At 37.3% G+C, this 15600-nt stretch overlaps 1 protein-coding gene across 1 annotated transcript in view; it reads right to left on the bottom strand.

The window, feature by feature from the left end:
* Positions 1-6271: 6271 nt before the first annotated feature.
* The window catches only part of shtn2 (shootin 2), a 36364-nt gene continuing 27035 nt past the window's right edge, over positions 6272-15600 (bottom strand). The window contains exons 12-17 of the mRNA XM_030161618.1: positions 12794-12843; positions 12138-12235; positions 10218-10238; positions 10067-10120; positions 9818-9968; positions 6272-6549 (exon numbers count right to left, since the gene is read on the bottom strand). Coding sequence (XP_030017478.1) covers positions 6404-6549; positions 9818-9968; positions 10067-10120; positions 10218-10238; positions 12138-12235; positions 12794-12843 — 520 coding nt within the window. The 3' untranslated portion in view covers positions 6272-6403. The remainder of the gene's footprint in view (positions 6550-9817; positions 9969-10066; positions 10121-10217; positions 10239-12137; positions 12236-12793; positions 12844-15600) is intronic.

Genomic DNA, 15600 nt, shown 5'->3' with positions numbered 1-15600 from the left:
GTCTGTACCAATAAGGCAGCAGCCGACACCAACTGTACTCCCAGTCATCATTGCCCATTTTTCTGACACCTTTGCTTGTGTATCCTCTTTTATTTGGACATTTAACCAGGGAGTATCTCACACTACTTTTTTTTTTTTTTCTCCACTTGTCTTGTCCAGCGTCCTAACAGCAGAATGGTAGTCTGGTTCCTTTTGGTGCTGAACAAATTTGCTTTGCCAAGGGTAACTAAGTTTTAGTTTTTTTTAATGTCTTTTCTCTTCTTCTCCGTCATATTCTAATAAATCCCAGACAGGACTCTGCTTTCTCCCAACTTTAGTCTCCATGTTTCCAGGTAGAGTGGGGATGAGAAGACGACTAAACGATAAGTGACCACAAGTGACGGACCGTCAAGTGCCATATGGTGACGCTAATAAAAAGGCTTGAGCGAAATAACTTGATTTCATATCAATTCGATGTTGACAAAGACGAAAACGAAGGGAATTTTATCCATAATTTTTATCTGTTTTAGTTAGTTTTGTAAACACACAATACAGTTTCAGTTAGTTATTGTTTTTTTCTTTTATAGTTTTTATTTATTTCAGTTAACGAAAATGTTTTTACAATTCTAGTTTTCGTCATTTCGTTAGTTTTTGTTAACGATAATAACCTTGGACTGCAGCTGATCCAGAATGCTGCTGCTCTAGTCCTCACTAAGACCAAGAGAGTGGACCACATCAGTCCAGATCTCAGGTCTCTACACTGGCCCCCTGTCTCTCAGAGAACAGACTTTAAAATTCTCTTACTAGCATATAAAGCACTGAATGGTTTAGGCCCAAAATACATCAGAGACCTTCTAGTCCAGTATGAACCATCCAGACCACTCTGGTCATCTGGTGCAGGTCTGCTCTGTGTTCCCAAAGTCAGAACGAAACATGGAGAATCAGCGTTCAGTTTCTATGCTCCGTATATGTGGAACAAACTACCAGAAAATATCAGGTCTGCTGAGAGTCTGAGTTCTTTTAAGTCCAGGTTAAAGACTCACCTGTTCACTGCTGCCTTTGACTAAAAGGCTTTTGACTTTTTAAATTTTATATTCTCCTTCGAAACTCTGCACTGCAACTCTTACTTTAATATGTGTGTGTTTTTATGTTTTGGGGTTTTATGTGCTGTTTTCTTACTTGCTGTTTTTAATCACCTTTTACATGTTTCTTTTATAATGTTTCAAATGTGTTTTTTTTTCCCTTGTTGTTGTATTTCAATGTCTTGTGTGAAGCACCTTGAATTGCCTTGTTACTGAAATGTGCTATATAAATAAACTTGCCATGCCTTGTCTTTTTATGATGTGTTTTTATGATGTTTTGCCTTTTTGTCAACTGTCTGTCTTGTCACCTGCCTAGGAACTACAGATGGAAATGAGCACTGCTGCTACCATCTGGGATATTTACAGCTGCAACTGTTGTAGATATTCATTAATATACACTGTCCCTAATAAATAAATAAATAAATAAATAAATAAATAAAAAGAACCTCATGTGGGACAACGACGGCGTATTAAGGCCACATAAGAAAATAAAAACACTTGTCACTACCAGAGTAAAGTTGTAAAATATTGAGATAAAACCCATAATTTTATGAGAATAAAGTCGAATACAAAAAAGTCATAATTTTACGAGAAGTCGTAATATTGTGAGAATAAAGTCATAGCTTAAAAAACAAACAAACTCATAATTTAAAAAAAATAATGTTGTACCTTTATGAAATTAAAGTTATAATATTCATTCATTTTCTGAACCCACTTTAACCTCACTAGGGTCACGGGGGTCGCTAGAGCTACTTATGGGCGAAGGCAGGATACACTATGGACATGACATGGACTAATGCTAATATGCTGATGGCGAGTGGGGCTAATGGGCTCAGTCTTGCAGTATTTCACCATAGTATAACCTTATAAAATGTTCCAAGTTCTACATTATGCGATGAGTGGGTACGACTTTATTCTTGTCCGGACACAGTCGCAGTCAGAAAACCGGATCAAACTGAGAATGGAAGGATTTCTTCACCCACCTGGCCCTGCTAAGACATCTGCAAGAGAAAAATGTCTCTGTTTTGAATGTCTGGGGCCGCCAGAAATTTGTGATGTTAAAATTGGGTCACAAAGCCAAAAAAGGTTGGGAACCAGTGCCTTATGCTGAACTCCACAGTTACAGTTTGGAACCAGTCACATGTACTCAAAGTCCATAACAAATACCTGCTGGAGGCTGCAGAACATACTTCAAACAGAGCAGGTGAGGTTTATTTAGTGTTTGTACATAAGGCTACATTCAGACAGCAGGTCTTAATACACAATTTGGAATTTTCGGTGAAATCTGAGTTTTTTGTGTGCTCCTTTATACAGAGTGAGCCAAAATAATGTATACACACACCAGGAAAAGAAAAAATTGCATAAATATTTCAATACCAAATTTCAGACATCACAATATTAATACCAGTTACCTTTGGCCTCTACAGTTACAAGAGGTGCTCAAAGTGGTGGCCATTGGCTTCCAGACATTTATGTGTACGGCAAACTTCACAAATCTGTGAAATTGTCAGACGTGTAGGAGGTTCTGAACCAAACTCACACCTACAGTACATTGTCTTTGGACTTCAACAACATTCTCAAGTTTGAAGTACCACTTTAAAATGATCAACAAGTTACGACAACTGTATCGCCGCCATGTTGTAGATGTCACTTGTTGATGCTACATTCATGACGGTAATGCCATCTGTTGGGAAAACATCATACAACATTACACAGTGTTATCGTAATTTCATCAAACATCAAAAGAGGTATCTAGATGTATAGAAGTACTTATACAAACTAAATATTTATTCAAGTTTTTCTTTCCCTGATGTGTGTATATGCAAATGATCCATAATTCCATAATTTGTCATAATTTTACATTTACAGTCTTACATACCTTGAGTAACTATTGTCAATTTCAGTCGATTTCACTGTACCATATATTGGTGGGGAGTACCACTAGGTTAAATAAAGTGTATTATAGTTTACAATTAAAATGTTGTTTGTTTCATTTTTTTTTCACATATTTGCAAATTCCATGTATTGATTTTTGTAATAATTTAGATCATTTGCATTAAACATGGTATAAAAATAACATTATAGCAGCAGGATTCCATTCTAGGCCGGCCTAGAATAGAATTCCATTCTGGGCCGGCCCGATTCTGAATCGGGCCAGATTCCGTTTTGGGCCTCGACATTTACATTATTTTGGCTGTCTCTGTATTACACATTAAATGCGACTTCTGTCAGTTTTGAGCATAAACTGTATGTGACCCTGAAGTGACCCACATGCACAAAAGAGGTCCTGACGTAATACGTAACTATGCAGACACGCACTGTGTTTACGGAAGTAAATATGTTTTTCCCGCCACTCCACCTCCTGGGATGCAGAATTGCAACATTTGTCATATTTCAGTGAGGTAAAGGTCAGATAAATGTGACCTGGCTGTTCAGACTGAAGTCGCATTGCAAAATATCGGATATGTATTGGATTCAGGACCACATATGAAAGTGGTCTGGATCGGATTTGTGCCGTTCAAACTCTCTTTAATAGATCGGATACAGGTCACATATGGGCAAAGCAATCAGATTTGGGCCGCATTTGCCTGCAGTCTGAATGTAGCCTAAGTGTGTTTCATCTGAATGGATTCTACTAAACATTAGCGTACGGTGTGTGTTACAGGTGTGACTGGATGTACCTGTGGTATCTGCCTCAGCTGAGGGCAGCTGGTCTGGCTGGGCTGGAAAATAAGGAAATAAGGAGGCTGTCAGTGATGTTTGAGTCTGGTTGTAACCTCTGAGGAGTCAACATGTCCATTTTTATCTCCTCATATTGCCCTTGAAAGAAAAGACCAGCGCTGCATTGATTTATTTTGTTGTTTTCCCCCATTCATTTGGGTTTGGGTTAGTCTTTTAGGCTGGTCTTTTTCATTTTGTTGTCTTTCCTTTTGACAGATTTTAGTGCGTGATGAGTATATCTACCAAAACCACCTTTTAGAACCCATTTTTGGCCCATATCTGTATAGTGTTTTTGTTAGTTTCCCTTAGTTCTGCCCCAAACCGTCATTTAGTCTATGGGAAATGTAACAGTGTGTTTAAGTGGATTGCTGAGTAAAGTGGCCTGGCTTCCACAGTACGAGCTGAGTGAATCTGAAAAGGTTGCATCCCTTTTTTGTGTCTGAGAGGCACAAGAGCAGTATTTTTCAAAGATGGAAGATGAATGGGGTTAAGGGAATGGAAAAAGGAACATTATTTGGATCCATTTGAGGAGTCTAAATAACACATTGTCTGTATTTGGCATCAGTTTCATTGACTGTTGCATCCTTGAAAGAAAAGTATCAGTTTCAGAACCTGCTGCCCTTCTATTTCTGTATGTCACTGGCTTTCCGTCTCACACACACACACACACACACACACACACACACACACACACACACACACACACACACACACACACACACACACACACACACACACACACACACACACACACACACACACACACACAAACACGGGACCCTGTGACAAGGAGGGCAATGCAGACATTATTTTATTCCAAAAGCTAACACCTTTGAGATTGGCCAGAAAAATGATAAAAAATGAAAGAGTGGAAAGAGGGCTAAATAAAGTAGATATCTAATGTGAAACAGTGTGAAGACACTAAAATGGTGTCAGAGTCAAAGGTGAGAGTAATTTCATCCCCTTTTCAAATGCTTTTAACAAAGGCACATAGACAGAGGGGTGTCAACGTACAGGATGTGTGTTCACTCATGCATGCGTCCACACAAATATGAAAGAGCTCTGCGGAGGTGAGAAAACAAAAGGCGACCTGAGCATTCAAAGACACTTGAGGGGAAACACGGGGATCACCTGAGACTCCCTGAACAACACCTCTGGGCTCCCGCTATGAAAGCTTTAATGTGCTTAAATAAATCGCAGCCTCCATCCTTCTGCCGGACCGAGCTTTAACACACAACACCCCCCACCGTGGACCAGTGCTTTCATATAAGCTAAGTGGTTTTTTTACAGCTCAGGCTTCCTTTTTTTTGGAGCAGAAATGCATAACGTCCTGCACTTAGATCATTTGAGACTCAGACACCTGAAAAAATAAAGGTATTAGCCTTTAAACACGGCTGAATGAGTTGCATCCCCTTTTAACACGCAACAAGTACTGGCAATCTGAAGCACACCAACGCTGACTGGGATCCAACAGCAGAAGGTGATGGAACCCTATTGTTTATTTACAACGGAGCAGAACCACACTGAGGGGGAAAACGCTCAGATATTTCAAGGAGAAAGACATAATATTGAGGAAAAGTCAAAATTTTACCGGTGAAATCACAAGAATACAGTACAATACAGTTTCTATCCTACAGCCATAACTGTTCTGAACACTAGTAGAAGTGTGAAAATGTGGAATGTTGTCCAGGTGTATACGATGATGTTTTATGTGTCTTTTACCTTTTACTTTTTACTCTATGTTTTATTGCTTGTTTTATACTCTCCTTGTTAACTGTACAGTGTCCTTGAGTGCCAGTATATATAAATAAAGTGTATTATTATTATTATTATTATTATACTTCCAGTGACACTTTTCTATGCTTTTTTTTTTTAAAGATATTTATGCCATCCAGGGTTTTTCTTTTATATTTTCAGTTTTTATACATTATTTATACTTTTATGGCGCCTAAAGAGGATTGCACTTTCAATTTCATTGTACCTGTACAATGACAACAAAGACATTCTATTCTATTGTATTCTATTCTATTGTATTCTATTCTATTGTATTCTATTGTATTCTATTCTATTCTATTCTATTGTATTCTATTCTATTGTATTCTATTCTATTCTATTCTATTCTATTCTTTTTTCCGTTCTATTCTATTCTATTCTATTCTATTCTATTCTATTCTATTCTATTCTATTCTATTCTATTCTATTCTATTCTAATGGTATTTGGAAAAAGACATCCTATTACAGGACACTTATCAAACTGAAGCTTGTTCATCAGGTTTTTAAATTATATTCAAAATCCCAGTCCACAACCCAGTTTTCATGATAGTTTCTCCACAGATTTAAAGGCTCACTGCAAATAAAATGTTATGTATCATGCATGTGTCCATAATAATATACATTATGTAGACTCAATGTCATCTAAAATTAACATTTATTTGCAACATAGTATAGCAAACTATTACATGATCAAAAACAAATTAATTCAAGCCAAAAAAAAAAAAAAAAAGTCTCTGTTTTGAATGTCTGGGGTCGCCAGAAATTTGTGATGTTAAAATAGAGTCATGAATCAAAAAAGGTTGGGAACCACTGTCATAGACAAAAGCTACTACAGACTGTTGTTTGTGTTAGTTTTCCTGGCTGATGAGCAGTGCTGACGCTCTGATGCGAGAGTCTCTCTTCTCCCTGTTGTGTTTGAGCCTCCGGAGCACAGGGACGTCACTGTTCTCACCCACCCAGGGAAAGGCCTGCTCTGCCGGGGCACATGGTCGAGCTGGGGAGAAGATGGAGATGGAGATGGAGACCAGCACATGGACAAATTAGACAAAACTGCAGACAAAAGACAAAGGACTAGATAAGGTTCCAGTTATAAAATGTACAGATACACCACCCGCTATGGTTTCAGATATTTTTATTGCGAAGCCTTATCATAGTCCAGACTTGAGATCCCCTGCACTGGAAAAAATCTAAATCTTACCAAGTGTATTCTTCTCATTTCTAGTCCAAATATCTCATCACACTTAAAATAAGACATAATCGCCTAAAGCACAGGTGTCAAACATGCGGCCCGGGGGCCAAATTCGGCCCGCTAAAGGACCCAATCTGGCCCACGGGATGAATTTGTGAAATGCAAAAATTACACTAAGATAATAATCCTTTTAGTTCAGGTTCCACATTCAGAACAATTCAATCTCAAGTGGGCAGAACCAGTAAAATATTATCATAATAACATAGAAATAATGACAATTCCAAATTTTTCTCTTTGTAAATGTAAATATTTTCAGGTATTTACACTAAAACAAAGTATAATTTCACAAAAAATGTGAATAACCTGAACAAATATGAACAACCTGAAATGCCTTAAGAGGTTTTTTTTTTTTTTCAATTTTAACAATATTCTGCCTGTTATTAAATGTTTAGCATGTTTGTAGATCCACTGTGATCTGTAAGTTATAATGTACATGTGTAAATGATAAACTGAGGCAGAATATTGTTAAAATTGCACTTATTTTTTCAGTTTGTTCATGTTATTCACATCTTTTGACAGGATAGTTTGTAGATGTAAACCTTTTCATAATGTAAATTTACTTTTTTCGCTCTAAAACAGAGAAAAGTTTGGAGTTGACATTATTTCTATTTTTATTATGTTATTATTTCACTGGTCCGGCACACTGCAGATCAAATTTAGCTGAATGTGGAACTGAACTAAAATGAGTTTGACACCCCTGACCCGAAGAGTAACTTTTCAGGGAGATGTAACAACTTATTTTTAGACAATAGATCTGGAAAATCTTATTTCAAGAAATCTTACCAAGATCATTTTCACTTGTTCCACTGGCAGATTTTTTTTTGCTTAATTCAAGATTTTTTTTGCATAATTCAAGATTTTTTTTTTTTGTTGCATAATTCAAGATATTTTTTGCTAATCAAAGCAAAAAAGTCTGCCAAAAATTACACTGAAGATATTAACAGTCAAGGGTGTTGAACTCGTTTTAGTTCAGGGGCCACATTCAGACCAATGTGATCTCAAGTAAAATAATAACATAATAACCCTTTAACAATAAAATGTGAACCTGAAAACTAAATACAATTTTAACAATATTCTGGCTGTTACTAAATACTTAGTACATTTGTAGATCCGACCGTAAGTTGTGTCAATCATAAACTAACACATAATATTGTCAAAATTGTTCTTATTTTAGTTCCAAATTCCAAACTTCAAAATTTTACCAATGTTATGCCTGTTATTAAATATTTGTGTAACAATGTGTGTAATACATTTGTACAAATGATAAGTTGAGGCATAATATTGTTAAAATTGCACTTATTTTTCTTAAGAATTTTAATTTTTTTCTGGTTACTCACATCTTTTTTGTGAAAGAATAGTTTGTTAATGTAAATATTTTCATAATTTAATGCTTTTTATTGCACTAAAATAAAGACAAAACTTAGAGTTGTCATTAATCATTCATTCATTCATTTTCTGAACCCACTTTATCCTCACTAGGGTCACGGGGGTCGCTTGGAGTCTATCCCAGCTACTTACGGGCGAAGGCGGGGTACACCCTGGACATTTCCCCAGTTCATCATAGGGCTGAGTTGTCATTATTTATAGATTATTATGCTATTTTTTTTTTTTTTTTAAACTTTTTATTTAAATTTTTGCACAATACAAAACAGAACAAAACATCTGAGATAAGACATAAATAAAAAAATAAATTACCCCACATAGTATTATTATTGTTTCAAATATTATACTACATCTGTAGATACATTGCCAAATATCGAAATATTCATATATTTGTATACATATGCACACATCTATATAAATACAAAACACTTCATGTCAGGGCTTATAAGAGCAATTTTCGTTAACAACCCAAAAAGTTTAATTATACAAATAGTCTTCAACCATGTGCCATCTCCGCTTAAAAAGATCCATTTTCATTTGTGATGATGCGGTCATTCTGTCCATAGTGTACACTTGTTTCAGTCTTTGTTTCCATTCTATTACCGTTGGTGATTTGACACTCTTCCAATTTACTGTTACTATTTTTTTAGCAATCAACAGTAAAATATGTAAAATATATCTCTGCTCTGCATTAAAATCATTGACCGGTATGACTCCAAGTAAATAGAACAAAACATTTGAAGGGACTTCTCTTTTTACAATTCTTTCAATTTCTTCTTTGATATTTTTCCAGTATATAAACAAGCTCGGACAGTCCCAAAATACGTGTGTATGGTCACCTGTTTTACCACAATTTCTCCAGCATAAAGCTGTAGATGGATCCTTGACACAATAAGATGTAACCAAAGGAGTATGAAAAAATCTGGTCTTGAGTTTCCAATCAAATTCCCTCCACTGCTGACTATTGATGCCTTTATGACTAATATTACATCATTTGTCCCACAGTTCGTCTTCTGTAACAGTATTTGATTCCAGTTCCCATTTTTCTTTGATATCATAGGTATTTTGAAAGGTGTGTGGTGAGAGTCTTTCATAGAGATGAGAGATATGTTTGCCCGCTAGAAATCTTCTTTCTGAAATAGCAATAAAATATTGTTCTACAGCATTTGGTGTTCTCCTAATTCTCTCATTCTCTTTATGATTTATAATATAAAGTCTGATTTGTAGGTATCTATAAAAATCTTTTGTGGGGAGATTAAACTGTTCTTGAAGTTGTGAAAAGGACTTTAGGTGTGTTTCTTCAAACAATTGATTGAGAATTTTTAGACCTTTAGCTGCCCAACCCTTAAACCCATAATCCCCAATCGAGGCTGGAAAGTCTGGATTACCTACTATGGGCATGGCTTGAGAGATCGATCCATTATCTTTCAGATTTTTTTTACCTCTGTCCAAACTTTTATCGACTGTTTTACCCATTCATTTCCAATCTTTAGTTTATTGACATGTTTTGGATCTATTATGCTACTATTTTAATGGTTTGGTATGCTTCACTTCAAATTGGGCTGAATGTGAGTTTGACACCTCTGCACTGTGGCATCATCATACAGTAGGTGTAGGGTTACTAACTTACCCTGGGACTGGTTTGATGCACATAGGTCCTGGTGGTCTCCCATGGCTCTCCTCCTCCTCTGGAGTACCAGCTTGAGCTCTGTCTCACATACATTTCTGCCCAATCCTCTTCTGGATGGTATTCTACGGGGATTTTGCCATTTGATGTTGTCCTGGTTGTGGTAGAAGGTTAATGAAGTTTTAAAAAAGTGGCTGATAAAAGCTTTGTGAAGACTGGAGGTAACAACACAGAGGATTTCCAGAACATTACCAGAACTCCTTTCAGTTCTAGGATTGCTGATTTTCTGTTTTCACTCCTCTGGTCCTGCAAAACAAAATTGGATTTTAAAAACAAAATTTTCAAGATTTCAGTCACTGAATAGGAACGCAGTAAACTACAGATAAATATAAGGATTACTGACCGTCCATGAACTATCATCATCCTGTGAAGTCACCAGAAGAAGAGACACACTGTTACTTTGAAGTTATAACGTAGTTCTCACATGTTAGAATGTTAATTATTACAAGCCTTTATTCACCAAATGAAGGTTCAGTTAAAAAAGACAGAATGGTATTTGACTCGGCTTTTACTCATCGACATTTTGAACCTGGTGAAAAATAAAGCATGAAACTTATCCAGCTAATGCTACCCCTGGCTCAGTGAAATCACCGACGACACTGTTAAACACCACCAAGTAATGGTAGATAGTTGATAAATGTGAACATGTGAGTTTAGTTTGATAAGAGTCAGTTCATCTTATTTTGACTTCATGTGATTATATAAAGAAATGAGCAAACACTGATCGTCAGCCACATAGAAGAGCAGCTGAAACACCATGTAATACAATTTAATTAAGCAGTGTTATGAAACATACTGGGTACTGTGCTAGAAAACGTAATAAAATAAGTTATCTATAGACACCAAAATTGGAATGCTGTATACACGTTTCTGCTGTAAAACTGAACATTATAGAATTTTATTTTCATTTCATTTCATTTATGCATTTGGCAGACACTTTCTTCCAAAGTAACTTACAGGGGAAAATTAACAATTAAGCTCTTTCTCTCTCTCGACTGTATTTGTAAAGCACTTTAAAAGAACTACAATGGGCCAAAGTGCTTTACAGCAGAATAAATAAAAACCAAAATAAAAGAATAAAATACCAGAATAGATTAAAGACATAAAAACAGGTGTACAACAATTAAGAACAGTGTCGTACAGAAGAATAAAAAAGCTAAATAATAGAAAAAAATACAAGAATAGATTAAAAAGACAGCTGTACAATTATAAACAATAAAAATATGAACCAATACCAAATACCAAATAAAACAGAATAAAAATAATAATACATTCAAACATGGAATGTTTGAAAGTGTTTAGAAGTTCACTGTGTAACGTTCATGTTCACATACTTAGGTGACATTTAAATAATAACAATAATGATGGATTAGATTTATAATGCACTTTTCTATGAACGCATACTCAAAGCGCGTACAGCCTTGAATGGCATTAACCCTTTCATGCATGAATTATGTGAACCTTAGTCAAGATATCGAAGTGTTTTTATTCCTCTTTAGACATAAAAAAAAAACAATGTGATTGATTTTTTTTTACTAAAAGTTACAAAAATATCCACTCAGCTGGACACCATGTATTTAATTTTTGAAGCAAAGAAACATGTATTTAAAACCTAATATCAGAAAAAGATATGGAAAACTATGCAATAAAAATATTTTTCATGCTGCTAATCAGATGTTTTCTCAAATTTGAACATACTCTAATACTAGTTATTATTCAGTTCATGGAGATAATATGGAAAAAAAACCCCAAACTTTTTGTTTAAAAAATACCTGTTAATTACAGTCTAATAACAATTAGCAATTGATTTACACTAAAACATGTCACTGCCGATCAAGAACAGCAAAGTTACAGTAACAGTATGAATTACACTGTATGAGATGATGCATAAGCGTCCACTTTGTTGGCTGATATGGAACTAAAACAACAAAACCCATGAATATATGAGAACAGCTGGAGAATAGCTGTCCACTGTAGTGACCACTATGTATGAAAGGGTTAAACAGTGTTGCAAAATGTTGCATCTGTAGAGGGACGGCAAAAAAACAAAATGTCTAAGGAGTCAGCTTCAGGAAAAACATCCTCTGCAAAGAAGTCAGGTAGAAAAGGAGTTAATGTCAACACATAACCAGCACCCAGCACTGACTCCAACACAAGCTACACATAAATACAAAAGCACAAGCACTTCCACACTGGGTCCATTTTTCCCCCTTATTTTTTAGACCCACAGGTGACCATTTGGTAAAAATAATAATGAACCTACCTGTGGTCTGACAGTTGGCCTCAGTACGATGCCTTTTCTTATTCTCTCCATCATTTCATTCACTGCGTTTGACTTCACGTCCAAAAAAGATGCAGAGGCTAAAACAATGAAAACAGATTCAAGTATTAGAATCACATCAGGTTTGGAGAGCGTTCTTGGCGTTACGGTTCTGAACAGAAAAAGGTCAGCATTGAAACAACATAGAGCTGAGAGAGAGAGAAAAAATTATTAGACCATCAAAAGTCATCAAAAACAATGGTTATGCAATCCAGTACTAACTCCTGTGTGTATCATGTGACTAAAACAGACAGAAAAGAAAACATGGAATGCCTAAAAGCACTGTTTTTGACAGTAGAGTGCCATAGATACTGATGTAAGAACTGAAGTGATTTTGATTATTATCAAGAAAACATGGAAAATGGATAGATATCAGCTGTGAAATTAAACTACTATGAGCTATTTTTGTTGTTATCATTATATTTGTCCAAACAAATGTACCTTTAGTTGTACCAGGCACTGAAATGAACAAAAAATTGAAGAAAATAAGGGTGGTCAAATAATTTTTTCCACAACTGTATACACGTTGATGGTGATTTTAGTTGAGTTAGGATTGTTGTGATAAACTGAATGTGCAGAATGTGAAGATTAAGACTTACTCGACTTAGTCTTTGGATCATCTTTACAGGGATTCTCTTTCCTCCTTTGCCTAAAAAATTAAAGAGAAATAAAAGAAATATCAGCACATAACATTTCATTCAACAACATTATGTTACATTAATTAACCCTTTCATGCATACTGGTCACTACAGTGGACAGCTATTCTACAGCTGTTCTCCTGTATATTCGTGGATTTTGTTGTTCTTTTCTTTTCTTTTCTTTTTTTTTTTTTTTTACACATATCTTTATTAATGTTTTAAGACACTACATATCTTTTCTGACATGAATTGGTAACATTATGTAGATCTCTCCTGAGCATAAACCCCTAGAATCACAAGCCCTCCCCATAGTTTTTACACAGTTTATCAGTAAATTCATGTTTCTGTGCGTCAAAAATTAAATGTGTGGTGTCCAGCTGAGTGGACATTTTTGTAGCTTCATAAGAATTTTTTTTGTCATTATTATTATTATTATTATTATTATTATTTTTAAATTCTTTTTTATTTATTTTTCAGAAGAAATTTTTCAATCGCATTGCTTTTTTCATGCCTAAAGAGGAATAAAAACACTCAGGAAAAAAATTTGATTAAGGTTTTCATAATTCGTGCATGAAAGGGTTAATATATATATAGGTGAAGGTGTATATAGTTAAGGGCCTTGCCCACAGACACCAGCTACTGGTTGACAGGGTGATCGCACGAGACTGCAAGACCAGGTCCACCAACCTGCACACTGCCTGGACTGACTACAAGAAAGCCTATGACTCAATGTTACACAGATACTGGTGTGTCTTAAGCGGCATAACACCAACAGGACACTAAGAGCCTTCAATGAGAACTCGTTGAGGCTATGGAAGACAAAGCCAGGTGTGTCGGTGAGCATCAAATATGGCTTATACCATGGAGATGCGGTATACCCCCTTCTGTTCTGCATGGGCCTAAACCCCCTCAGCCAGATCATCACCAAGAGAGGCTTTGGGTATCGAAGTGGAACAACCATCAGCCACCTCCACTACATGGATGACATCAAGCTGTACGCCAAGAATGAGCCTGACATCGACTCCATGATCTACAGCAAAGACATCAGGATGTCACTTGGACCAGACGAAGGTGGGTGGATGGTATCTAGAAGAGGAAAGGTGGTCACAACTGAAGGAGCTGAACTACCTGAAGGGAACATTACAGATGTGCAGGATAGTTGCAAATTCCTGGGGATCCCACAGGCAAATGGTAATCATGAAGAGGCAGTTTGGAGGTCAGCCACAGCCAAGTACCTACAGAGGGTAAGGCAGGTCCTGAAAAGTCCGCTGAACGGCAAAAACAAGATCCAGTCCATTTACTCCTATGCCCTGCCAGTAATCAGATAACCCGCTGGCATAATACCCTGGCCACTGGAAGAGATGCCAAACATCAGTATCAAGATCCTCAAGCCCAGCATCCTGAGGCTGTACATGAAGCGAAACGAGGGAGGTCAAGGACTAGGACTAGTAAGTGTCTGGGCTACTGTCCAGGAGGAAACAACAAGCCTCCAGAAATATATCAAGAAGATGGCCCCCAATGACCAACTGCTAAGTGAATGCCTCAGGCAACAGAAGCCCAGTAAGAAGGAGGAGTTAGAGGGGCTATCATGGAAGGACAAGCCCCTGCATGGCATGTACCACCGGCAAAATGAAGAGGTGGTTGACATCTGATATTAGTGGCGGGAAAAGGCTGGGCTGAAAGACAGGACAGAGGCACTACTCAAGGCTGCGCAAGAACAGGCCCTGAACACCAGAGCAATAGAGGCCAGGGTCTACCACACCAGACAAGACCCCAGGTGTGGGCTGTGTAGAGAAGCCCCTGAGACAGTCCAGCACATCACAGCAGGGTGTAAGACTCTGGTAGGTGCAGAACCAGGTAGCGGGCATAGTGTACAGGAGCATCTGTACCAAGTATGGACGGGAGGTCCCAGGGTCAGTGTGAAGCTGGGGCACCGCTAGCAATTGTGGGCCCCATGAAAGGTAAATATTGTGGGCCTTCATAAAATAAAATTGAGTATCTTGTCAATTTGTCGGGGTGGGGGGTCCATGGTGTGGTCCATAACTAACGTAACTAATGCTGGTGTGAAGTAAACGTGAAACTTAATATTCTTTCAACGTCCAACTCCCGGCTTCTATGCCTCAATTATACAGCAGATCTTACACAAAATTGACACAACTTCTTACCTGTATCCACTCGACCCCCTCCACAGCTCTATGGGCCCCCCATTTGTCACATTTACCCCCCCTTTACAGTGCTCCAGGTGAGAACAAATGAGTCAAGATCCTGTGGGACTTCCAGATCCAGACATAGTGGTGGTCCATAAACAGCATAAGACAGTGGTAGTCATAGATGTAGCAGCATCAGAAAGAAAGAACACGAGAAGCTCGAGAACTACCAAGGGCTGAAAGAGGACTTAAAGAACATGTGGGGTGTGAAGGCGACAGTGGTGCCAACAGTAATCAGGGAACTGGGGGCAGTAACCCCTGAGGTGGGTGGATGGATCCAGCAGAAACCAGGAACAACATCTGAGATCTGTCTAAGCAAGCACAGTCCTTGGAACAGCTAAGATCCTGAGCAGAACCCTCAGGCTTCCAGGACTGAAGAAGACACAATACTACCCAGGTGGCAAGAACACAGTGTTTTCCCACGCATTCAGACTCATTCTGAAAGCAGGAAATGAAAACCTACAGTTACCTTCATATGAGGCCTGTGAACAGTCTATTTAAACCAACATGTGAAACTAAATGATATGGTTTATTTTTTCAGTCTAAGAGGAAGCTCTGGTT

The sequence above is a fragment of the Sphaeramia orbicularis genome, chromosome 18 (assembly GCF_902148855.1).
Source record: "Sphaeramia orbicularis chromosome 18, fSphaOr1.1, whole genome shotgun sequence".
Classification (NCBI taxonomy): domain Eukaryota; kingdom Metazoa; phylum Chordata; class Actinopteri; order Kurtiformes; family Apogonidae; genus Sphaeramia; species Sphaeramia orbicularis.
This window is presented reverse-complemented; position numbering and strand designations above follow the sequence as displayed.